The 25,099-nt window shown below is 36.4% G+C and overlaps 3 protein-coding genes and 1 long non-coding RNA gene across 10 annotated transcripts; 2 read left to right on the top strand and 2 right to left on the bottom strand.

Moving 5' to 3' along the window:
- Positions 1 to 3,573: 3,573 nt before the first annotated feature.
- Positions 3,574 to 9,613, top strand: LOC149647108 (uncharacterized). Its single transcript, XM_089849973.1, has 2 exons — positions 3,574 to 3,814; positions 3,921 to 9,613. The coding sequence occupies exon 2, from the start codon at positions 3,940 to 3,942 to the stop codon at positions 5,719 to 5,721; it is 1,782 nt and encodes a 593-aa protein (XP_089706099.1). The 5' UTR covers positions 3,574 to 3,814; positions 3,921 to 3,939; the 3' UTR covers positions 5,722 to 9,613.
- On the bottom strand, positions 5,698 to 9,376 carry LOC149647109 (uncharacterized). Its single transcript, XM_089849972.1, has 9 exons — positions 9,188 to 9,376; positions 8,943 to 9,074; positions 8,102 to 8,876; positions 7,983 to 8,030; positions 6,984 to 7,687; positions 6,698 to 6,922; positions 6,391 to 6,619; positions 6,190 to 6,245; positions 5,698 to 6,123 (listed from the first exon to the last, which is right to left on the bottom strand). The coding sequence occupies exons 1-9, from the start codon at positions 9,374 to 9,376 to the stop codon at positions 5,767 to 5,769; spliced, it is 2,715 nt and encodes a 904-aa protein (XP_089706098.1). The 3' UTR covers positions 5,698 to 5,766.
- A 5,142-nt stretch (positions 9,614 to 14,755) lies between the features above and the next one.
- On the top strand, positions 14,756 to 18,253 carry LOC149647107 (adhesion G protein-coupled receptor L2-like). The gene is made up of 13 exons (XM_089849595.1): positions 14,756 to 15,187; positions 15,269 to 15,298; positions 15,400 to 15,574; positions 15,632 to 15,750; positions 15,818 to 15,981; positions 16,049 to 16,312; positions 16,376 to 16,618; positions 16,677 to 17,005; positions 17,067 to 17,565; positions 17,629 to 17,782; positions 17,845 to 17,911; positions 17,984 to 18,050; positions 18,110 to 18,253. Exons 1-13 carry the CDS (start codon positions 15,118 to 15,120, stop codon positions 18,251 to 18,253), a joined length of 2,325 nt encoding a protein of 774 aa, XP_089705721.1. The 5' UTR covers positions 14,756 to 15,117.
- A 4,374-nt stretch (positions 18,254 to 22,627) lies between these two features.
- Positions 22,628 to 23,765, bottom strand: LOC149647106 (uncharacterized). Of its 7 annotated transcripts, XR_016371787.1 has the most exons (5): positions 23,660 to 23,734; positions 23,342 to 23,549; positions 23,000 to 23,246; positions 22,816 to 22,932; positions 22,628 to 22,746 (listed from the first exon to the last, which is right to left on the bottom strand). It is a non-coding gene; the product is annotated as an uncharacterized LOC149647106 (long non-coding RNA). The 7 variants fall into 7 exon arrangements; XR_016371785.1 differs by having other exon boundaries at positions 22,634 to 22,932; positions 23,342 to 23,434; positions 23,660 to 23,765; XR_016371788.1 differs by having other exon boundaries at positions 22,634 to 22,932; positions 23,000 to 23,218; positions 23,342 to 23,434; positions 23,660 to 23,765.
- Between the last annotated feature and the right edge of the window lie 1,334 nt (positions 23,766 to 25,099).

The raw sequence follows: 25,099 nt of genomic DNA, 5'->3' as shown, positions 1-25,099 counted from the left end.
AAAGCCGAGGCTTAAGTGAAATGTTCAGCCAAGTGGGCTTTTTTAAGCAAAGAGTTATTAATTTATCAGAGGTAATTTAGATAGATAGTATAAGATTAGAGCCGTGTAATGTTTCAGGAAAATATTCAAAATATCTTACTTGTAAACATATAACACCAAATCCTGCTAATGGATCACTATCACCATTAGAAAAATGGCTTGAGCACACGAACCCACGAAATGATGTTTTTTAATTACACATTGTTGATGTTTGGTTATAGGTTTTCGAAATGGTTTAAAAGTTATACCGTTCATTTTTGGATTACTTGAATACCGCGTATTGCTACTACAATTCAAGTAGCAGCATTTTTTGTGGTAAACCATTTTAAATTACCTCTGATAAATAAATAACTCTTTGCTTAAAAAAGCCCACTTGGCTGATCATTTCACTTAAGCCTCGGCTTTTTATTTTTAAAGCGTACGTTTTAACGTTTAAACCTTTCCGAGCAATTTTGGTGACGTAGTAGCCAGACAGAGGAGAACCAATAACGTCAACTGTGCGCGAATAAGGTGCGCGTTAAGAGCCGCCGCGTATCACAAATTTTCCCCTCTAGATGGATCACGGCTGCCTATGCGATTATCTCTCCCTATTTCCCTCCTCTTTGGTATGTCCCTTTACGATTACCAGGGTAGAGTCACCAAGGAGGGTATATAAGATGGGATACTTGTTCTGGCAAGCCGTTGGTAAAGGCGCACGTCACGTGATCGTTGCTGAAATCCAGCGTTCATGATTCGAAATTATAAAGAACCTTGAGAGGCTACAGCAAGGAAGCTTGAACGCATGCACGAGAATGTACGCTCTCTTGACGTGAAGGTGTAGCGGTAAACATGTTAACCGGGGAACGGCACAGTACCGTTTTAGGAACGGAGGACTACTTTGCGCATTTTGTCTTACTCCGAGCCTCCCCTCTTATACAATTTCATTGCTGTCACTAAAGTCAATTTCTAGTTAAACTAGGCCGGATTTTCTGCCAGAGGGTTCTCCTTGTACAAAAAATGACTCGTGAACAAGTAACAACAGAGAAGCGAGTCATCTAAAAAAAACGGTGCTCCTGCATGGTACAGAAAATAGAGATAAACATTTTACCCCCATTTTTGCCCTAAACTCTGGCACTCAATATTTCCGAGTGTGCGGTTCTCTGGTTAATGAAGCCCAAGCGATAAACATACTTACACTTTACATTTTGCGAGACCACTTCGCGTAGAACAACAAAATTACGTGGAAAATTTACCCGTGTCGAAGGTCAAAGTACGGAAAACCAGTAGGGTGGTACTAGGAATATTGTCACACCCTCTTATCTCTCACCTTGGTTCTGGCAACCATATTGGCAATGCAATTAAAAACCCGAAATAATGACGTCACGTCACATGGTTTTTCTGTCGAGCAGTAGCTCACTATTATCTCCGTTCATTACAAAAGAGGCTCTTCTTACGGTGAAATGTTGTCGAGGTAAAAATGGAGGGTGCTAGTAATGGACTGAAACAGTACCCGTACCGCCAGCGGCGGATGAAAGCTATAAGGCAAGGTCGCTAATGGGTTTCTACAATTGTTCGTAGCTACTCAGACCACCTAACCCATGGACAGGCAATTGAATAGGGAACAACGCCTGACACTAGTGCTGTGGCGGCGGATGTTGGAACTTTGGAAGCTTTTATTTACTTCCCCTATTTATTTATTTTACCCTCTCTCTCTCAATAAAGGTTCATAAATGATCTATCAAGTTAGTTTTCGTAAATATCACTCTGGTATTGTTTATAAAGCCTAGGCTAAAAGAGGAATTTTTCTTTACGGATTACGGGGCATTTGGCGATAAATTGTGGTCGGTAGACGCGTGAGGGCGCGTGCTACGCATTGCTATTTGTTAACGCGGGTTTAACATGGCTTGCCTGTCCATGGGTTAGGTGCTCTGAGGGAGCGGGGACCCTAGATTGTTTTAACACGGTTTTGGCAACCATATTGATGTAAATTATTTCAGAAAATCTCAGCTCCTTCATCAAACGAAAGCTCTCCATAGATATATTCTTAAAATTTACAACATTGGTTTCACTGCTTCTTTGAACTGGACATTTTTGGACTGTAGATTTTAACAGAAATGAAACCGCGTGACGTGAAGAAGTTTTATTGTTTTTCTATGCTTGGGACTAAAGAGGTGAATTTCAATTTTACTAATACAACCCCTCCTCTCTCCCCACGGGTTGGAGAGTTTATACAGACACCAGAAAATGTGTTCACCCCTAAACAGTCACATAATGGAGTTTTTCTTTGTAATGCCCCAAAGTTCTTAGGAACTATAGAGCTCTCTGGAGCCTGAAGGAGATTTTTAACAGTAAAGCGCGATGTTTTACCCAAATTTTGTCACGGCTTTTTAACGATAGGAGTTCAAAATATTTCCGTAGTGCTCCATAGTTTCATTAGTAACTGTTTTGTATAAGAATGTGTTTCTGGAAATAACGAATTGAAAGTTGCTAAGAAAAAGCAAGGGAAACATGATTTATCGGATAGTTCGCAAAAGAACTTCGTGTACGAATGTGCAAGTTCGGATGTTACTAAAACACTTTATTTTAAAACTGAGATGGAAAAAGATGATTTTGAAAGAAAATACTCCGCTGATTAATTATATTATTATTCTTTTTTTTATTAAAATATAATTTGTAGAATAAATTTCTTTTCACTCGTGTAAGCAAAAATTCTTAAATTTAACACATGGGCTGCATGTTCCTACAATTCTTTTAAAATTTTTCACAACATAGTAAATTAGCCCTAGCCCTTACTCGTTGGTTTTCAGATTTTCAAAGACTAGTTTATTATATTGAATACAGATTCTCTACCTCATTAGTGCACTATGAAAATTATTAAAGTTTTGTAACGCGTTGGCTAACTGTTGGCGAGACTAGCCAGCATAGTGGTCAACAAAACCGCTTTGTGGTTCAGAAGATTGTTAAATTACCTATTGCTCGAGCTTCAACGCTATAGTTTACTTTTGCTGTATGTTTATGGCTCGGGCTTCTGTACCACGAGAACCTTACTTTCGGAAATATTGGGCGCCGAAGATAAGGGTAAAAATGAGGGTAAACATTTTATCTCTATTTTCTGTACCGAGAGAACCCCCTAACAGTCGATCTTGTGTACCATGCAAGAGAACCGTATTTTTTAGACGACTCGCTTCTCTATTGTTATTTGTTCACGAGTAATTTTCTGTACCAGGAGAACCCTCTAGCAAGAATAAGGTTTCCAAAGATTTCAAATTTGAAAATGTTTAAATAAATGTTTATAAAGTAAACGCAAAAAGTAAAATTCATTATACAATAATAATTAACCAATTCTAGGTTAGATGTAAAATTAAATTATTAGTGAAGAAAACTTTCAACTCCTGCCATTGTGTCTAACACTCTTTGCAATACGACCATCAAGGTTGAAGGACCACGGTAATACTATCTGATCATAGTAAAAAATATCCTACCTGCCATCGGAGATATTTAGTTTTTACCAAAAACTCGAATACTTAGTAGAACGAGCATAAGTAATAACAGAAGGGAATTATTAAGAGAAGGTTGCCACTAGTTGAGATTATTGTAACGTCATTCTTCCCAACATCAGAAAACGCGGGAAAATTAGAGCAGGGTTACAAAACCTATTCACGCTTGTAAAATAGACCCCTTGATATCGCTCCGCAATCCCCGGGCATTTTTCAAGGGAAAGCTGTCTGCTTACTGAACCGAGGCTTACGCGGAGGGCAGACTGGCAGTGAAGATTTTAGTTATACCTGCCTTTAAGGTACGTATTAATCTTTCTGATTCATTTTAATATTGGTTTACAAATTATAAGTCTCGTTAGAAAAGAAATATCACTACTAAAAGGTGTTAATAATTATCTCACCTAGGGTTAACGAAGAATTAATAATGGAAACTGTTCAGAAGTGCACCGAAATTATTCTGAAAAACTGTACAGGTGAAAAGTTCATTAACTCAATAAACGTAGAGGGAACAAATATCTTGATATGCCACGAAGCTTTATTACAGGAAACTACCAAGTTTCAGTCACTAATTAAGTATATGCTTGACCTTTTCCGCTTAACTTACGATAAAATTTGTATGCCAGCTGTGAACCCAACAAAAAAAAAGTTTAAAAGCAAAACTAGTTCAGAAAAGTCAACAATTATGATTATAAGTTGGTATGACACCATAGCTCAACACTTTTGGGTGCTAGATAAGTTTCTAAATCCATTATCGGATATTGAATGTACAGACTCCAATAAACTTGCGTTGTTTCATGCCTATGGCTACGAAGTGTTCACCGTGGCAAAAACAGTACTCCTTCATAGAGAATTACGCAGCAATAATAGCAATAGTGATAATTTGGAATCTCCGATCAACGATTCCAGTGATAATATTGAGTATTCTAGCCAAAGAGAGTGTGATGATCCTTCACTTACTGAAGCCCAAAAATTGACAACAAACAAGGAAGATTTAATAGACAAATACGACAGAAGCTACGTGTCTTTCGGTGGTGGGTGCTTATCAGACATAAGAAGAGTTTTCAAAGCCAGAGTGATGTATGGAAAGTCAAAATCCTTAACAAATGACCAAATCAATGAAGCTCGAATGATGTATGAACTGAGCTGGGCCTTTAGCATGGATAAGGAAGATAAATCCAATTTAGACTATTCAGGAATGATAATGAGAGACGAAGGAGGCATGCAGTTTCCTCGACCAGAACTAAAACCCTTTTTAAAAGAACTAAATACCAAAGTGAGAACCTACCTTAATAGCGATGGCATTTGTAAACACGGGAGTAACATTATAAAGGTGCTAACTGAAGATGTTTTTCAAGATGAAAACTTATTCTTGTTATTTATGGAAATTGCCCTAACCATCACAGAGAAACCGGAGAAAGTGTTGCGACCCTTTTACAAGGAATGGACAAGAAAAATTGTGCATGCGACATTCAATGATTGGCTTGAAGCAAACGAAGCTAAAATAAGTGAAAACAGAAAGGAAATGTCCAAGGGTTGCGCATCACTAAGGGATGAACTATACGTCATGTCAAAATCGACTGGGTTTAGTGCTGCTACTAATATGTCTAATCAACCTGTCACTAGTAAACAAGTTGATAAAAATATTACCCGAAAAAGACCATCTGCTAGTCAAGAAAGTAAAGGAAACCCAAATCACGACGCAAGAAATTGTGAAACACCTAAGAGAAAGTCAACTGCAAACCGCAGAAAATTGAAACTTTTAAAAACTGAAACTAAATCACACATCACTACCACAGCGAAGACATCTTGCGTTTTGAGAGAGGCTCAGTCACCTACTAGTTCTCTCCGAAAAACCCAGTCATTAAAAGAAATCACCAACTCTCCCCAAAAGTGCCAAGCATCCAAGAAAGTCACCACCACCTTACCTAATGAAAAAAAGTCCGACTTAAAACTTACAAAGGGTGAAATCTGTAAACAAAGTCAATCTAGTTTCTCGTGCAAAAAGCCTCTGCCAGTTAAAGAACCGGCTAGTTTCAGAAAAAATTGTAAACCAAAAAGCACAGAATCATCATTAAAACCTCAATCATCTAATGATCTCAACACCACCTCCTCTAAAGAAGATCTCAACAGCACATCATCTAATAACAAAAGGTCGTCAAGAAGGACAATAAAAAAGCCAAAGTTCCTACAAGATTATAAAATGTGATATTTTAATTTGCAATATCTTTGTAATTAATAAAGATAGATTCGATCAACATTGTATCTTCTTATTTTTTTTAAGACAATATTGTATAGCTTTTTTCTTTATCACTCGTCCTTGATTGAATTTTGAGAAGTTTTGACTGACGTATAATCGTTCAGTTCTATAACCCTTGCTTGAATGGTGGTGTCCGTGTACCTCAGTTTTTGTTTGTCTGTTTTTTCTAGCGTATGCGAAATTTGTTCCAGATAATTTTCCATTGGCGTTGAACTTGTATTGTGCAAATAGGGTTTCAACCGCACTCCCGTTTAATCGAAGTGGGAGAAGATAGTAGCTTGGGTACTTTTTGGAAAAGTCCGCTACAAGGCCTTTCATCCCAAAGACCATCACCCTAAGCAAATCCCATGTCTAAACCAATAACGATAATGCCCTTTTAGTTTCGTAAGTGTGCTGGTTTAAAAACCTCCTATTTACCTGCCACGAAAGAAATTCCTTTGATGGGTACATAAGGTTGAATTTCTCATCACGTTCTAGATTAGTAGAAGAAATGATAAAAAAATCACTTTGTTACCTCTTTACCCTCCCTTAGAGTGTGCCCATAATACCTTTAGGAGCAAAAAAGTGCCCAAGTGGTGGTAGAGCAGACACACTAAATGGGTAATGGCATAAGCTTACCTTTTAAGTTCATTAGCCAATTTTTAAAATAGTTAAAACCGTTCTCTATATTTATCATTGGCGAGTCTTCTGTGCTTCTAATTTTCACCTTTGCGAGCGAACCCTTTTCGAAAAGCAAATTGCAAGCCTTGAGATAGTTAAATGTGGCCATTGTTTCTGCGCTATCAACTGGCTTATTGCCATTCTTAGGATTTGCATATTCAAATAGTTCTGCCAACACATCATTTTGCTACAGTTGAGTTCAATTGACAAAATTTACTTCTCATATCCATATTCTTATTTACACTTTCGAAAACCTATTTCGTACCTGCATTATACGAGCTGGCTTAACGTTTAGTTTGGTCCACGCATCTCTATCAATATAACTTTGAAGAAGAGCTGGCACTAATCTCGGAATGTCTTGTTCCCTCCTCTTATCTTCCCGTTTTTTCAAAGATATAATTTGGTCCCATCCAAATTTTACACCTTGATTGGTAAATTTACGGGTTCCTCCTTCTTTTGAAGAAAAGAGCGCGTTGATCAAACTTTTCATCTGAAATTATAATATTAATGACCTATACAAATAATTGACTTTGTAATTACAAATTTCTCACCTGGTGTGAAGGACAAATTATCCAATGAATATATTCATTTAGAACAAAAGGATTTCTGAAGGAGGGTTTAATTTCAACATTGATACCGTTTGAGATTTTGACACCGAATGCTCCCTGATAGTTCTGCGTTAGCTTTATGAGAGTCAAATTGGACGATGCTCCATCACACATCAAAGCTGATACTTTAAATTCATGCAGTTGAAAGGCCCTTAAAACTTCAAAAAGACAAGCCGCAATGAAATGAGAGTCTGTGGTGTTTTCTGACGCAAAGTAAGGCCCAACAATATCGTAATCCGAAGTTAAATCTCTCCAAAGGAATTGCAACATATAGTTTGCTTTTGGCAAGTAATCGGTGGATTTAAGATCATCGTAAATATCGTCCAAACTAGAAAGTTGTTCGTGGGTCATAGCAAGCCCAACCAACTTGTGGTTTTTGCAGTTCCAAATGACTTTAGCTGTAACTTTGACTTCGTCGAAAATAAGTAGTCCATCACGTTTGGGTTCCAATTTCCCATTAGCCACTTCTTCTTTGATGAAATCCTCGTAACAACTTTTCTGCTCTTTCAAGTAATCAAAATTGATACCAGGTCCATCCAGATGTTTTGACATTTTTCTTTGCACGCTTCTCCAACTAGGTAATTGAATAATTCCAAAACTTTGTATAGCCTCGTAGGCTGCATGGCTCCTACAAGCTATGGCAAGGGCTAGAAAATATTTTGGCAATTATTACCTAGTGTCACTCATGTTGTTTGCCATGAACATTGCTTTAGGTGAAAGCTCCCATCGGGAAGTTATAAAATTATTCAGAGCATAAGATAAATTTCTCAAATTTTAACTTTCCTACTATCCACACGTGCGTCTCTCGCAGAGCCCCGCCCCACTGGCTTCTCGCCTCAACGCGACGTGAATTACGAAATAATTTTTATAACTTCCTAGCCCTAGCCCCACTGCAGGTCAAATGTGCCTCAATAACCAACAACAGTCAACGTGGCTATTTACCTATGCGGTATGTTATGGTGCTCCACTTGTTTCCTTTTAATCCCTTTCCTTAGTAAATAGTATAAAAAACAATTAAAGAAATGTAATTTTGTAGTGCTGTAAGATTAAGGATGGCTTACTATTCCTCAGTTGATCTTCTTGAAATTGCTGTTTATCTTGCTCTATATGTCTAGCACAATCTTTCTCCCAAATGTCTTTTAATGTTCCACTTCTTTCTGGATTTTGATTGAATAGTTCATTCAACTCGTTTGAAAAATCTTTGTTTATTATGTTCGTCACATTTGATAATTCCTTGCTTTGACTTGAGGATAGAGTAAGTTCATATTCATTGCATTTAGCTTTCAGTTTTTTATTGGATTCAAAAAGCCTGTGCCTTCGGACTCTTAGGTGAGATTGACGCTTGCTTTTACTCCTCGGAGATAAGAATTTAAAGGGACACTTCGATGATGGTGAAGCATAAACACGATTTCCTAGAGTCTTGATGTGTTTTGAAAGGTTTCGACATGGATTACAATGATTTTTAGAATCCTTATATTTATCCGGAGTAAATTTAGAAGGTTTAAACCAAACTGAACAAAGCTGTGACGATATTCTTGGTGCGGGAGAATCATATTTCACAATGTGTTTTGGAGTAAACTTTATCTCGGATATCTTTTGTAGAGCTTCATTCGTAACACCAGGACAGAGTACGTAACCTTCACCAAAAACTCCCTTAAGAAATGCAAATGCTTTTTCGTCCAAAAATAAATCCTCATCAAAGATACGTTCCCTTGAACATACACCTCGAAAGGCTACAATCATTGAGGCTTCTCCCTTCTCGTCAATTAGGAACTTTATGGGCTTATCACCAAGGTTAAGAACGAAAATATCCGACCTTGTTATTTCCAAGTAATGCTGCAGCGAAATATTATTTTAAATCTTTAGTAAAGTTCTCTACATACGATATTAATTATGTCTTACATCATTAGAATTAAGAGCTACTATCTCATTGTACGTAACAAACTGGCTTATTTTTCCAGCCTTTTTCAAACCTTTTAGCCAGTCAATTACTTTAGTCAGTTTTGATGCTTGTTGTATCGGTATGGAAGTCTCCTATTTAGATTAAAGATGAGATATTAAGCAATCAAATTATCAACTTATAAGCACACGGCTTTAAAAACCACAAGCGAACAAGGTTAAGAGTTGAGAAGCTAGCCAAGGCTTACCAAATCATCAAGTTTTCTCTTCTTATTAGTGCTTTCATCACTTTCGTCAATATTATTTTCTTTTGTTGAACAACTGGCTTTACGATCATTAAATTTAACTTGGCACGATTTATTACTTAACAATTTCGCGTAAAAATTACATTGTGTTTCTTTGTCGCTCTTCAACTTAAACATCGTCATTGACTCCATTTTAAGTAAGCAACAAACCAGAGGAAGTTTCCCCCCTCCCCGGACACCTCGTGATCTTGTACTATTTTTTTTCGAGATTACGTCATGCTTTACGTCAGTACTAAGTCAACCAATCAGATGCGGGATGGGGAGAGCGGGGTAGGGTAGCCTGGTAAGAATGACGTTACATACATAATGCATTACGGGTATATACTGTGGCAACCTTCTCTTAATAATTCCCTTCTGGTAATAATTTTACACTACAAAAATTATGTAAATTCATTGGACACAAAACTCAAAGTAAAATGGATGCATCAACTTTAAAAGAATTCAAACTACTAACGTTACATGGCACTTTTCAATCCAAATTCTTCATCCTTCATTAGTGGGGTGGTTTCCTATTGGATAAGATCGCGGTATCACCAGAACGTCATTAAATTATAGACAATGTTACAAAAATCTTAAGGAAAAAACACTTTTGATATAAAAAAATGTGCCTAAGCCTTGGCACGAAATATCTCCAGAACGTTGAAAATCGCGAGCTCAAATAAGATTAAACGCACTAAATAACAGTTTCTATCTTTACACGGTCCCGACTAAACGATCTATAACTACACAATTTTTAATCCAATTAAACTAATTTTAACCAGTTTAACCAAAATTTCTTTGTGCCGAACTAATTGTATGATCTTAACGTGACTGAACAAATCTAATCTTTAAGTGCCTTATCTTCCAGGAACATTTCTTTGAATTGTGCAATAATCTCACCTGTGGTTTAGTAAAAAATACTCCAAAATTAGATAATTTTTTTTTAAATCTTTGATTAAACTACCGAGGGGTTAGTCACTTGAATAATCAGGTGTACAAAACCGCAGAAATCGATTACTTGATTTCTAGAATTCTTTGAAAATCATCAGTAATTAAAATCCATTTTTTTGGGTAATCAAAGGTAATCAGAAATCTCCGATAATCACTGGCAATCACGTAAAATCTTGAGAAAATCAGAAATAATCAGGTGATTTACCAGTAATCTTTTGTAATCACCTCGGTAATCACACATTTCGTGAAATAATCACGCATAATCTATCGAGGAATTCGAAAATCCAAAATAAAAAATATAGTCATTTGAAATAGAAATATTCACCGCATTTATCGTAATTCACGAAGAATCCAGTGGTAATCACGGCATTCACCAAAAAATCAGCGGAATTCATTGGAATTAAAACAGAATTCAAAAGTAATCTGCGGCAATAACTGGAAATCAGTGTAAAGATTATGGAAATCACCCAAAATAATCGTAACCACAGAAATCAAGGAATTCAGAAATCAGTAATCAGGTGTTCAATCTTTGGCGAATGACTAGCCCCTCGCTTATTATCGTCAGATAAATTTCAAAGGCATAACCGAGGGGTCGGTCATTCATGAAATCCCGTACGCTACCCGCGAAATCCAACTTAAGAAATCCGAAATCAATGCTGATTTCGAAATCCCATAAAATATCCGAAATTAGTAACGAAATAACAAAATCAAAAAAAAAAATCATAAAATCGGTAAAGAAATCACAAAATCAACAAAGAAATCACAAAATCAACAAAGAAATCACAAAATCAGTAAAGAAATCGCGAAATCCATTACAAAATTCACGAAATCCAAAATCGAAAGAAATCACGGGGACATTTGCAAGATCCGCCAACATCCGTTGGATTTTATCTAATTGTGAAAGAAATCAAATTGAATTTCGAAATCCCGTACACTTTTTCAAAAACGTCCGACCCCTCGGGCATAACCCAATTAAAAAGAATTTTGATAGAAAATTAATTGTTACCAAGGGAAGATAAAAGAATTGCATTATGTCTTAATGTGTTTAGAGATTCAATTTGCCGGAAATGTCCGAGAATAGCAAAGAACCGCAAACACGAGTGTCGTATTTGGTGTTTGTGGTTATGTTTCTTCTATAACATAAATTGATAATCTATCATTAAGTTTCTATGTCTTAATTGTATCTATCCCATTAGACTTAACCTGTCTTACTCTGGTAATAAATTATACGAGACGCAACCACCGTGAAGGCCTTCCCTTTAGTGCACTCTCAGTATATGACACGCAAGAGGTTATAATATTCATGACTTAAAGGGTCTGTAAAAACGTCGGCGAACCGTTTAATTTTTTATTTATTAAGATTAGAGTGGGATACTATTGTTAAGAGCGGAAGAAGGAAGGCGGAGTCCGGGGGTGTGTAAATTCGAAACGTCACTTCCTCTTGTCTCGTGATTGGCTATTAGAGCTACGCAAAACGCGTCAAAGCTAGGAGGGTAACACCCAAACCAAATCGACATGATAGAAGGGGCATATGATAGAGCTGTATATTCGTAGTTATATAGATTCATGATATTACACAGACTTACCGAAATTATCCGAAATACACCTTAAGCCTTGGCCGTAATGAAAGTCGAAAAATTACTTCAAACGATATTAAAACCTCTATTAACTGTAATTATTTACCTGAGTTACCTTTTTAGACGAAAATTGGACGTGATTATTAAGGGCGTTATAGTTCATTAGAAAATCCAAATAAAGGTATTCAAGCTCAAATGAAATATCACGCCTTACCTTACTGTCGTCTGCTATGAAATAAACTTTCTTACTGTCGTCTGCTATGAAATAAACTTTCTTACTGTCGTCTGCTATGAAATAAACTTTCTTACTGTCGTCTGCTATGAAATAAACTTTCTTACTGTCGTCTGCTATGAAATAAACTTTCTTACTGTCGTCTGCTATGAAATAAACTTTCTTACTGTCGTCTGCTATGAAATAAACTTTCTTACTGTCGTCTGCTATGAAATAAACTTTCTTACTGTCGTCTGCTATGAAATAAACTTTCTTACTGTCGTCTGCTATGAAATAAACTTTCTTACTGTCGTCTGCTATGAAATAAACTTTCTTACTGTCGTCTGCTATGAAATAGGGAATTCAAGGCATAATTGATTAGTTAAATTACAAAAATTAGACTTCATTTATTTAAAAACTAAACTGGTAAGTTTCTCATTTAGTAAATGCTTGTTAATTTGAAAGTATTCCGAAAACTAACTTCGCTGTAGTTTTTCCGTATCGCATATGACAATATCCCTAAAATGTAATGCTTTTTCTATGGGACGCTAACCCTAAAAAGGTGATTTTTTCGTTTAGCATTACAAACGGGTATCAAGTCATATCTACAAGGGCCTACCGGCCCTGTAGAATTCAATAATTCTCCATATTGAAACCGATCCTTTTTTAAGCGCGCCCAAGAAAAAAAAAATAAAGAAAGAAGTTAGAGACAACTGAACAATTGAAAATAATCATTTTCATTTTACATTTTGAGTAATTAGCACGTCGAAATATTTAAAACCAGGTGTTATAAATGCTTTTATTTTCTTCCGCAGTTGTTTGAAGGGGGTGGGTTTTTAATTTCATTTGGTTCCATTAGTCATCGGAGTGCTCGCAGAAGTAAACTACTTCAAAACATTTTACGAGAGTACAAAAAGCACATTTCATAGAAAGTTTACCATTGCTTTAAACTTTTCAAATTCGAGATGATTTTGCGGAATTTTGCGCCCTTGTTTGGTTTGGTGATTATTTTAGATACGGTGGTCGAATTTCGTGATTTTGTTGCAGACGCTAAAATAATTTTTTCAAGTTTGAGGTTTACTCTAAATTCGGTTTGGTTACTGTTTTTTTTTGTTCAACTATTTATTGAATTAAGATCTTTTTAATTACAGAAACGTGATAGAAGAAATCTTCGTCAAGCTAGGTAAGTGAATTATTCGTGAAAATATTAGGTAACTAATTTCGACGTTTAGTATTATTTTTACTGAAGTATCTCAACACTCGTACCGTGACTCTGAAGAGTACGGTTCTGGAAGTCATCATCTTGTACCATTAACTCGGGAGGACATGGTTCCCCAACCGGAGTTCTCTCCTGGTGAAGATAATGTAGAAGATATGTTAGATAGAGTTCTGGTTAATGCTACATCAATTGAACCTACAGATTTTGGTAAGATACTATTGTTTAAACTCTGATATACTTAGATTTTTGCTTACGTTTATTTGATTAGGGTTACGCGGAATGTGTTACTTCAAGATAAAAATCAATATTATCGGAACCCTAAGGTAATTAGGGGTTAGAAATCAACTGCGCAATCATGAAGCGTCTGTTACTAACAAACCCATACTTCCGAAGTTAGTTAATCCAAAGTGACAGTCGTTGATGTTTAACGCGGAATTCTGGGTAAATGGGCGCGAAAAATAATATTCGTATGGTTCATTTCATGATGGAGAAGTTGCTAAGCCTAAATTGAACTCTTTCAAATAAAGGGTGCAGTAGCTTGGCCTAAATTGAACATTTTCAAATTTAGGGTAACAGTTGCTAAGCCTAAATTGAATTTTTTCAAATTTAGGGTAACAGTTGCTAAGCCTAAATTGAACTTTTTCAAATTTAGGGTAACAGTTGCTAAGCCTAAATTGAACTTTTTCAAATTTAGGGTAACAGTTGCTAAGCCTAAATTGAACTTTTTCAAATAAAGTTCAAAGTTCAGCTAGCTACTTGGACCAAGTCATCTTGCGACTTATTGCCACTTATCTAACGCCTTTACAATGCATAGAGGGGTGGTGGCTAGCCCCTATGCCACAGCTAACCTACAGCGCCCTATACTAACTATTACCGTTAACCTCTGCAAGTTTTGATGGAAAGGAGAAACCGGGTTAGACCGCGGAGGAAAACTCCTTTAACAAGCGGGGAGAGAACTTGCAAACTCTACGCAGAAGGATTTCTTCCCAGATTTTTCACCCGGTGCCACAGTCCGGGATCGAACCCGGGATCCTTTTGCTGCGAGGCGAAAGCGCTAACCGCTACGCCACCCCACCGCTTTTAGGGTAACAGTTGCTAAGCCTAAATTGAACTTTTTCAAATTTAAGGTAACAGTTGCTAAGCCTAAATTGAACTTTTTCAAATTTAAGGTAACAGTTGCTAAGCCTAAATTGAACTTTTTCAAATTTAAGGTAACAGTTGCTAAGCCTAAATTGAACTTTTTCAAATTTAAGGTAACAGTTGCTAAGCCTAAATTGAACTTTTTCAAATTTAAGGTAACAGTTGCTAAGCCAAAATTGAACTTTTTCAAATTTAAGGTAACAGTTGCTAAGCCTAAATTGAACTTTTTCAAATTTAAGGTAACAGTTGCTAAGCCTAAATTGAACTTTTTCAAATTTAAGGTAACAGTTGCTAAGCCAAAATTGAACTTTTTCAAAAGAGAAACGGGTCTTAAGCCAAAATTGAACCGTTTCAGATTAACTTCGTTTTAATTAACTACTATCGCGGTGCAATCAAAATTATGATTTTAGGCTTATCTAAATTGGCTATGGGTTGGTTGTACAAGGTATTAGCTCGGGATTGGATGAGCACTTTTAACACTGGACTCCTAAATCGTCGTGCGTGAAACTGTAGATTGCTTTGACAGTTGGTTTGAAAAGTTCGTAAAGCGCGAACTTATTTTTAGGGGAGAGAATGTTTTTCGATATCGAAATTCATATCGCGCTGTTTTATTGATGACCATCAAATGCTAGGAAAATTTCAAAATTTACAACGTAACGGAGTACGAGACGAGCTTTTAACACCAGGTAATTATTATATTCTCGTTAAACTTGGAAATAGCGTAGATAAATTTTCAATAACCGAGTGCCATCTTTTAAAAGAATAATTAAGAAAGTGCCGCGATAAATGGGAAGAAATGGCACCATTCTGGTACCTTCCTAATGTTGTCTTGTTTTCGCTATTGTTTTTCAATTGTGGTCATTCAGGTAATTGTTCGAAATCTTGGTTCTCGTCGTTTTTAACTTCTCTGTACTACTAACGAACCTTTTGCGCGTTGTATCTTTTAGATGTTGTTAAACAGAAATTAAAGTTAACGTGTAAGAATTAATAATTAGTTATTTTTTAAATTAAACAACGGGGAGCCTATTCCGACTGGATCTTAATTTGTCTAAAAGTGTTCCATTTTTGGTGTATATAGTTCTCTCCGAACCTCAAACGTGGTCAGACGCGAGGGAGACATGTAAAAATCGAAATGGAGATTTAGCTTGCCTGACTAAAACTGATACGAATAGAATAGTGTCGGATACCAAAGGACTTTTTGCAGAGGACGAAAACATTAAAGTTTGGTCATTGGGCTTGCATTGCAAAAACGAGTAACGTGTACCCTTATTTTAAAGCTGAAATTTTTTTTTATGAATTTATAACAACAGGACTCTTGAACTGAGTGCTGGAGTTATAATACAAAGTGATAGTGGAACACTTCAATTCTTCCGTACAACCTTCGACAACTACCACTTATTGCCGTTTTACTGCCATTTGGATAATACAGGTCAGTTTTAGAATTATTAGACAACTTAGGTTGAAATACGTTTCCACTGATTTATTATTACCAAAAGACGAAACAACCACTATTAACGTTTCAACCGATACCACCACGGACATTGAATCAGTTGTCAAAACTACTGAAATGTTTAATAAAACCACTGCGTTTGAAACTACGATACCTGTTCAGGACACCACAACGCTCACTGCAGCGATAGATCTCACAACAACGGCACCCGTATGTTGCGAAACCATTTATGTTCGTGGCTTAACTTGGAACGCTACTTGCGATAATGGAATTTCAGAGCACCACTATGGCTGCTAGCACCACAATGGCTGCTGGCACCACAATTGCTGATAAAACCACGAAAATTGTATGTTGCAACGAAACAAAATCACGTGGTCTGACTTGGAAATATAATTGCGATGGTAAAGTGGTGCAAAAGTGTCCAGGAGATGATATAGGAAACGCTGTGTGGTTTTGCGACAGTACCAATGGTAAATGGATTCCAAGGACACCGGATTTGAGCGGCTGCCGATCTAAATCCGTTGACAAGTTACTTAACTCGGTATGAGAAAGAAAAACCAAAGCTTAAAAAACCATCGAAATATATTTCATTTTTATAACTAAGCTAAATACGTCGGATGTAACTGGAATGTACAGTACATTCTTAAACGCTGCGTCTCAAGCTAACACTGGCGGGGACATCATCTCAATTACAGACGTCATGAAAAATGTAACATCCTTATTGATCAAAGATGGTAACTTAACTTCGAACGAATGGTTGGATGTAGTTGAAAATGTGACGGATTCGGTAACTGATACCATGAATACATTCTTAAACTCAACGGAAAAGTGGACTGATTTACAAGAGGTATTTTCACGGACCTATATACCTTATTGATATATTCAGATCTTATTCTTTTTATTAGAAAGACAGAGTGACAACCGCGGAATCTTTACTGAAAACCTTCAATTCCGTTGGATTTGCATTAATACACGCTATGAATGACTCAGCAGAATCTACTCGTACAGTCATCAAGGGTAAAGTTTTGTTGCAAGCCATCAAACACGAAAAGGGTTGGTATGAAGACCAAGACCTGGTGCTACCTTTGGACGTAACCACGAACCGAGAATCGACTCTAACCTTAAAATCCGGGTTTGAGAATGATATACCAAGAATGGATGGTTCGAATTCCACTTTTGTATTGTTCACTAGTTTACAAAATATGCACGAGGTTTTAGTAGCACGTCATGGAAGGTAAGTTATGGTTAGGGCTTTTGGAATATTGGTAATGTGCAAAGGCGTATGCTTGTTATAGTTCATTGCCGAATCAGACTGACCGGACAAAGGTCAACAGTGCTGTTTTAAACATCAACTTGGTGGAAAATGAAACCATCTCGATACAATTATCGAAAAACGTCATATTCATAGTGACCCACAAAAATCTATCATCCGAAAATCCCGTTTGCGCATTCTGGAATTTTCGTATTAAAAACTGGGACATTGAAGGGTGCTCGATTGTGGACAGTAACTTGACCCACACTACTTGCGCTTGCGACCACTTGACCAATTTTGCCGTCTTGATGGACGTACACGGGGTTTTGGGCGGGATGTCCGAATCAAACAAAATGAACCTAAAGGTCATCACGTTTGTTGGCTCCGTCGTGTCCATTGTTGCCTTGACCATTTGCATTCTGTTGACCACTTTCTTTAAGCAGTTATGGTGCATTCGCAACATGATACATCGTAACCTGTCAATATGTCTACTGGTATCAGAAATTATACTGTTGGTTGGATTGGATCGTACACAAAACATAGTAGGTCCTAAATCCCGATTAATTTACGAATACTGAAGCGTAAATGTTTTATTTGCGGCGTAGGTTTTATGTTCAATTATCGCTGGTTTGATGCACTATTTTTTCTTGGCCGCGTTCTTCTGGATGTTCCTCGAGTCTGTTTATATTTATATTCTATTGTGTGTTGTTTTTCAACCACGTAGACCCTTTACCGAAAGGTATTACTTGTGCGGATATGGTAAGTTTATTGTTTATATAAACTTCGTTTCCGGAAGTTGACTTCATGGGTTGATTTCTCAGGTATGCCTTTAGTTATTGTCGGTATTAGTGCTGCTATCAGCCCTAAGAGTTATGGTACCAAAAAACAGTATGTTTTTTTTAATTATTAAGAATTAGGCCTAATCTCTGACCCTTGACCTAAAGACATGATATTTCGCAGTTGTTGGTTATCAGTCGATAATGGTATGATATGGAGTTTCACTGGTCCTGTTTTAGTGATAATCACGGTATGGTTCGCGGTTTTTGCTAAAAATTATCAATCCTTAATAATTCAAATTTATTGTAGATTAACTTCATAGCCTTATTTTATACCTTATGGACGGCTGTTGTGGTTTCTAAGAAAACCACTGACAATAAGAAAGCCGCTAGGTATTTACACGGAGCTTCTATTAACAGGGAGAGGAAACTTCCTTCCCCTCAAGTACTGTAAAGGCCCTTAGGAAACGTAGACACTATTTGTCCATAAAAAGGGGCACATTTTTAATCCCCCCCTCGGTTTTCACTGGTAAAAAATTGGAGCCTATGTAAACAACAAAGATGGCCGCCTTCACTCGTTCGTAGAAAGACATAAGCCTCGGACTTTTTAATGTTTAATTGCTATAATAATTGGTACAATTTTAAAAATTAAAATGGATTGCGATTACAATCAGTTAGTTTGTAAAAAGGGGAAGAAGAAGAAATGTGTTTACGGAAGCTGGAGAAGCGATTCACGATATAAATCGTCCTTTTATGGCCAGGAATTAAAGTTTGTAGTCCGTACCTTTTTAGTCTTAGCAGGGAGAGAGGCTTTTGTCTCCATTTGTATAGTCACAAAACCTTTATTTTCAACATAATCACGGAGCTTAATATAATCTGGATTTGTTCAGAGCACAACGGAGCTACACGACCACGTTCAACGTTTTCAAACTTTCAACGGCGGTCGCGTAAGCCTTGTCTACAAGCAGGCGTCGCGTTCCTCCAACTTCCTTACGACAAGAAAATGACGTCAGACTTTGTTTACTTCGGCTCAGGGTGCGCGCGAGGAATGAAAACGGTGCGCAGAACTGAGGTACGCTAAGAGCGAGGGGGAAGAGACCGAGTTTCCTCTCCCTGTAATAGAAGCTCCGTGGTATTTATAAGTTTTCATTCAAGGCTATTTAGAGGTCATGATGGCAATTTAATATATATAAATGTAGAAAATGGATTTATGCCGCGTTAACTCTAATTCCTTTGCTGGGATTAACATGGAGTTTCGGGTTTCTTTTCTGGAAGGATTCCTGTTTGACTGGAGCTTACGTATTTACGATTCTGAATTCACTTCAGGTAAGTGTAACCATAAACTTATAAGATATGTTCCATAAGCATGACATTACCTATACTGCGTAATGCTAGAGAGTAGAGACTTACTGAGAGCTAATTTGAACTACTGACTACACTTAGTTTTTTTCTTATAACTATTTTACAGGGATTAGCTATCTTTGTGGTTCAAGTGGCCATGAACAAAAAAAATTGTCGATCTAATTCAATGGACCATACTGAGCCTTTGTAAACGAATAAAACTGAAACCAAAACCGAGATCAGTAAGTCAAGTAAGTTGTTATTGGTGGCGGGTTCCCCAAAATGAAGCAATCTGATTGAATCCTGATTTGTTCAGAGTACTTCTAATACCCGTACCACCCCAACATCATACATTGGTACAAGTAGGCGCGCTAGCATCCAAACCACAAGTACTTTCTGCGCGGAAACCCCGATTTTGATTCTAAGGGGTATCGGAACAACCATTAACAAAAGCTTGTCTCGATGCCGATCTTGTGAGCTCAACAAGGAGAGTCGCGGATCCCAGCAGAGTGTCGGGTCTAACGGTATGGGTTTCGTTAACAAACCAGATGTACTTAGACGTAATGATAACGAGACAACTGATTCTAGTGTGGTATAATCAATTCCAATAGTGTCATTGTCTGCATAAGATATGTTCCATAAGTATGACACTACCTAGACCTACGTCTCTTCGTGACAAACTTATGGAACATATCTTATGAACTTATGTTGTCTCTTATATATTCTTAAACCGAATTTTCGTTTTGAAAATTACTATTTCCAAGAATTAATAAAGTAATACAACATAAAAGTGTTTAATTTTGAATCAAGACAAATGTTGGGTGTTTCAATCTCGTACCTTGTACCGGAAATAGGTAAGTAAAGAAGGAACAAAAATTGTAGCGCGACATAAGATAAATTAATAAAAAATGTCTTCGTGGCAAAGACTAGAAAAAGTAAATGATAAGAGAACAAAATGGAATGACCGAAGTAACAGATATTAAATTTTTTCAGTTTAAAGACATGATTATAAAACATCAATTATTTAAAAAAAAATACTTATCTTCGTTTTTTTCACCAAAATTACATTTGCATTGTTTACGAAAGACAGGTTATTCATTCTATATATCATTTTTGGTATTAACAGTTTTCGAATGTAAAGGATTAGAATAAATGTCCGAGTATGGATATGGTTTATTTTTAAAGGTTCCTCTTTTCGAACTTAAGAGAAAACGTTGTTTAAAACGACTAAATGCTACCGAAGTTAGAAATTTTATCTTTCATCATGATTGACATTTTAAACGCCACTTTAGGGTTGGTTTTGCGGGGTGTGACCCAAAATCCCCCCAGACAAAATCCCCCCGGACAAAATCCCCCCAAACCATAAGTAACGGACAAAATCCCCCCAAAACTCCTACTAGATGGACAAAATCCCCCCAAAATTCCTACTTGATGGACAAAATCCCCCCAAAATCATATTTAATGGACAAAATCCCCCCAAATCATATTTAATCGACAAAATCATTCCAAATTATATTTAACGGTTAGGTTTGGTTAGGTTTGGTTAGGTTAGGTTAGGTTAGGTTTGGTTTGGTTTGGTTTGGGATTTTGTCCTACATTGGGGGATTTTGTCGCATTGGGTTAAATGGGGGGATTTTGGCCGGGGGGATTTTGGCTGGGGGGATTTTGGTATACAATCGGTTTTGCGCCTGCATTTATACTACCACGATTCGATTCGGTCCCATTTTTTGGGTCGACGATTTAAAATGTTTTATAAATCAATCATTAAAATTTGGATAAAAGATATTATTAACAAAAAAACGTTTGGTATATTATTGAGTGCGTGAGAGCTGTTTTAAAAGTTGTGATTGAATTAGTTTGGTATGACTTCGACTTGCTATTTATGAGCAAACGTATAACACGAAACACGTAACTGGACACCGACAAATGGTGGGCTGTTTTTATTTCACTATTGGGCATAGTTTCCAGTATTAAAACGTATTGTAGTTCAAATTAAAAGCTGCAATCCATTTAAATATCACTAACGAGGAAATGTTTCTATCATGGCCTACACTGGAAATCTAGCTTTAAATATAAACGATGTCGCATGTATCTGTTGTATAGTAAAGATTTGACACGAACCATTTTGAAAAGAATGGAAAATTCATGATTCAAAATTTTTGGGCAAATGTAATTTTGGTGAAAAAAAAGAAGATAAGTATTTTTTTTTAAATAATTGATGTTTTATAATCATGTCTTTAAACTGAAAAATTTTAATATCTGTTACTTCGGTCATTCCATTTTGTTCTCTTATCATTTACTTTTTCTAGTCTTTGTCCACGAAGACATTTTTTATTAATATCTGTTCCTTCAGTCTTCATTTTAATTAAGATTGTTAAGAAACTGTTGCATTTTTAAAATTTGCACTAAGCACAAACATAAATATAGGGGAGCTTAAGCATAAGGGACCTAATATTGCTAGTTAGTGACTAATGCTTTCAGGTACCAGTTAATCAGTTATCACCAGTGAGATTAATTTATCACTGAAAACATCAAATTTTCATAATAAAATTAGTTTGGCCTTTCTTTATCCCCTGGCTTTGAGTATTAAAATATTTAAAATAACTCTGAGAATTATCTAGAATCATTTCTACTGATATTTCAAATTCAGAAGAATCAGAGTCATCGTTTTGAGTCTTTCAGATGATGGCTTGGACTAATGTTACTGGTTTTCGGTTTTCGTTGTAGCAGTCTAACTGATACAAAGTTTCTGCCTGACAGCATAGCCCACTCGATCCGCGCTCATGGACGCAAGCTGCTCGCGCTATAGAGAGCTTTCAGTTGGAGAAGGAGATGAGCCTCGTGACATCATTTACGCTGCCATATTGGTGGCTTTAAAGCAGTAATGAAGCTGAGACCACCCAATATGGCTACCAGAACAGCGGTAAGACTTGGGAGGGTGTGACGTACTACAATCCCATCTGAAGGCTCTCTATTTAATAATAATTGACCAGGTCACGTCGTCTGCTAAACTTAGGGATTGGACAATTATACTTTTTGAGTTAATGTCTGGACTCTGGTTACCCTTGAATTTTCTTAGTGGTCCCGTGGTTTAATTTTTAAACTGGTCATTTGCCCTGTGCCACCTCCTTATTTCCCCCACTGGACAAGGAAGCATTTCTCATAAAGGATAATGGCCATCATTGTTGTGTAAGAGACAGCCTGGCAGCCCCGTATTTGTTTACCCTGTCCATAGCCCACTCGATCACGCGTAACACGACGCAAGATGCAGAGGGCAAAGCAGCGTCCGTGAGCATGGATCGAGTGGGCTATGCCCTGCCTGGCCAAGTCAGCTGACTTAGGTGAAATATTCATTACTTCTATGCGACTTAATTCTAGACATTCTTGAACGAATCATCTTGTAAACATTTTATAAGACAGGCTTCTGCCGCTGGGTTTTTTTCTGAGCCAAATTTGCTTCTTAAATTTAAAAAAATTAATTTCAACCTTTTTTCCTCTCTTCAGAAATTTAATAATGATAGTGTGTTACATATTTATCCAAAATTTATATTAATTAATTAATACACTGTACATCGCCTTAATTTGTAATTTCCCGCTTGGAAGAGGCTGAATTAAAAATATTGATTTGGAGACAGGGATTAGTGATAGTGTGATTGAATCTATCATTCATTTTACCAGCAAAAAACGTATCTTCGTAGCGGTAACCGTTGGCTGCTGGCACCAGTCTAGAAACCAGGGAATGACCCCTTCTGCGTAGTTTGAATTAATCTACTTTAAACATCAAAAATGTATCTAATTTAAACAAAAAGGTTTATTCTAAATAGCGGTTATAAATAGTAATTAAAAACGCAACTGTTACCTAATAAAAATGATTGCAAGAGCCGGGATAAAAAACATTGGTTGGTTTGTTGACAGGGTTTAGTGATCGTGTGATTTAATTATTCAATTATATTACCATTAATTTAAACCAATAAAATGATCTACATAGTGGTTATCGGTGGCACCAAATATAATCTGCACAGTTATCGTTGGAAAAATGGCCATTGTTTACTGTTTTGAGGTTATGTTAGAATAAGCACTAAATAATTAAAATTTAAATTGTTAACCTATAAGAATTATTCGAAAAGCGTCATTTAAAAATATTGTATGATTTGGTGACAGGGTTTAGTGACAGTGTGATTGAATCTATCATTTATTTTACCAGTAAAAAACGTATCTTCGTAGCGGTAACTGTTGGCTGGTGGCAACAGTCGAGAAACCAGGGAACGAACCCTTGTGCGTCTTTTGCATTAATCTACTTTAAACAACAAAAATTGATTTAATTTAAACAAATTACCTAATTAGCGGCTATCGTTGGCCGATGGCACCAGGTGAAACACCTTAAAACGTCTCTCTCTACATACAATCAGCTGTATTTAAATTTTGACCGAGGCTTAGTGAAATCAGTGAATTTAAAAATTATCGGCTAAATCCTAAATTTAAATTCTTTTGAATTAAATTATAATAAGGTTTAACTTACGAAATTAAAATAAAATGAGGACGAATTAACCCCTTCTTTTATGTGAAAAGTTAAAAAATTCGCCTTAAGCTCGTGTTATAACCACACGCGTTGTCTAAACAAAAATCTTTGCTCAGTCGCTCTATTAGCGGTAAAACAGCGTAAGTCCAACAGTACGTTTCTCTATGATTTTAGCTAGGATTAAACCACGTAAGTCCAACAGAATAAAAGGTCGTAAGTTTAAGTACGTGCTTAAAAGTACAAAAAGTAATACTTAATATTAATTGTTTTCAATAAAACTTCGAAAGGCACCAGTTTAATGTTCAACCTTTCATTTAAAACCATTTTCAGACCTATCGAATAAATACTCTTCAAAAAATGGTCGAGACCATTTGGCTATCACAGCAAACATTTCCCATGTTATTCCTATGGGAAAATTTCCCTTTTTTTTGCCAAAATGTCTTAATTTTTTTATGGAAATGAAAACCACCCTTAGCAACTTTATTTTCTATGAAAAAACTAATGGAGGGATCTCTTTGAAATTTTAACCACATATTAAGGGTCCGAATTTTAGTTCAGTGGAATTTTTTCAAAACAATTAATACAATACAAAAAAAAACTACATCCAAACAAAAAACCCTCCTTATGCATTAAGAGCAGTATGAGGTCTTATCTAAGAGAGCGACCGCTCTCTCAGAATATTTGAAACAACCGTAACGGATATGTTGTACCTCTGCTTCTCTCATATCTTAATTGGAACGTCGTATGAACTCACCTTTAAGATAAGATTGAGCTAGGCCCTAGAGCAATTTTTATTGATAAGCTTTATTGAATATAATCTTCAAGAGTCGGGAAAGCGTTTTTTTCTGGGGGCCCGATGAGCGCCAACTGAAATTAACTTGGGAAAAGTACTCGTTTAAATTTACCCGAATAAAAATTAATTATGGTATTTGTTAAACCTAATTGGATTTGTTCGGTATTATTGATATGAGTTCAGGTAAGTTTTAGATAAACAAGTTTTCGAATTAAAGTTAAGTCGAATTAATTTTTATGAGTTCGTATTTAGTTAATTCTGCCGCGTTTCCTGATGGCTATCAATGAAAGGGCCAAGGTATATTTCGGAAATAGCGAACAACGTAACCCTCTGGTTCCCAAGTGGTCACGTAAACATGCGCTGATGTAAACATGGAAATTAATTTACTAATTAAATTACATAACGACACTGTCCTCCTGGATTAACCAGCACCACTGTTTCTCATATTTATGGATTAAACAATCCACTGTTGGTAACGAATATTTTATAAATTTATAACGTAACAAAACATACTGACTGGTTTAATAGGATAAAAATCGTTTTAACGAATGATGTTGTCCTCTACGTTCGTTGAATTTCAGGAACTATATCACACACTTTCACATTTAGTGAGATTAAAAAATAATGAAACCCTATATACCTCATAT

This window comes from Phalangium opilio, unplaced genomic scaffold (assembly GCF_054372755.1).
Source record: "Phalangium opilio isolate 3A_F unplaced genomic scaffold, DU_Popi_V2 ptg000089l_1, whole genome shotgun sequence".
Taxonomy (NCBI): Eukaryota; Metazoa; Arthropoda; class Arachnida; order Opiliones; family Phalangiidae; genus Phalangium; species Phalangium opilio.
Note: the sequence above shows the minus strand (reverse complement) of the source record. Positions and strands in the feature narration are given on the sequence as shown.

Coding starts and splice junctions, on each gene's coding strand:
- LOC149647108 (XM_089849973.1), top strand. CDS start 3,940: ATGGAAACTGTTCAGAAGTGCACCGAAATTATTCTGAAAAACTGTACA.
- LOC149647109 (XM_089849972.1), bottom strand. CDS start 9,376: ATGGAGTCAATGACGATGTTTAAGTTGAAGAGCGACAAAGAAACACAA. Junction 7,688..7,982: donor CACCATAACATACCGCATAG/GTAAATAGCCAC, acceptor AATATTTTCTAG/CCCTTGCCATAGCTTGTAGG. Junction 6,923..6,983: donor TAATTTGTCCTTCACACCAG/GTGAGAAATTTG, acceptor TTATAATTTCAG/ATGAAAAGTTTGATCAACGC.
- LOC149647107 (XM_089849595.1), top strand. CDS start 15,118: ATGGCACCATTCTGGTACCTTCCTAATGTTGTCTTGTTTTCGCTATTG. Junction 17,912..17,983: donor AGTTATGGTACCAAAAAACA/GTATGTTTTTTT, acceptor GATATTTCGCAG/TTGTTGGTTATCAGTCGATA. Junction 18,051..18,109: donor CTGTTTTAGTGATAATCACG/GTATGGTTCGCG, acceptor AATTTATTGTAG/ATTAACTTCATAGCCTTATT.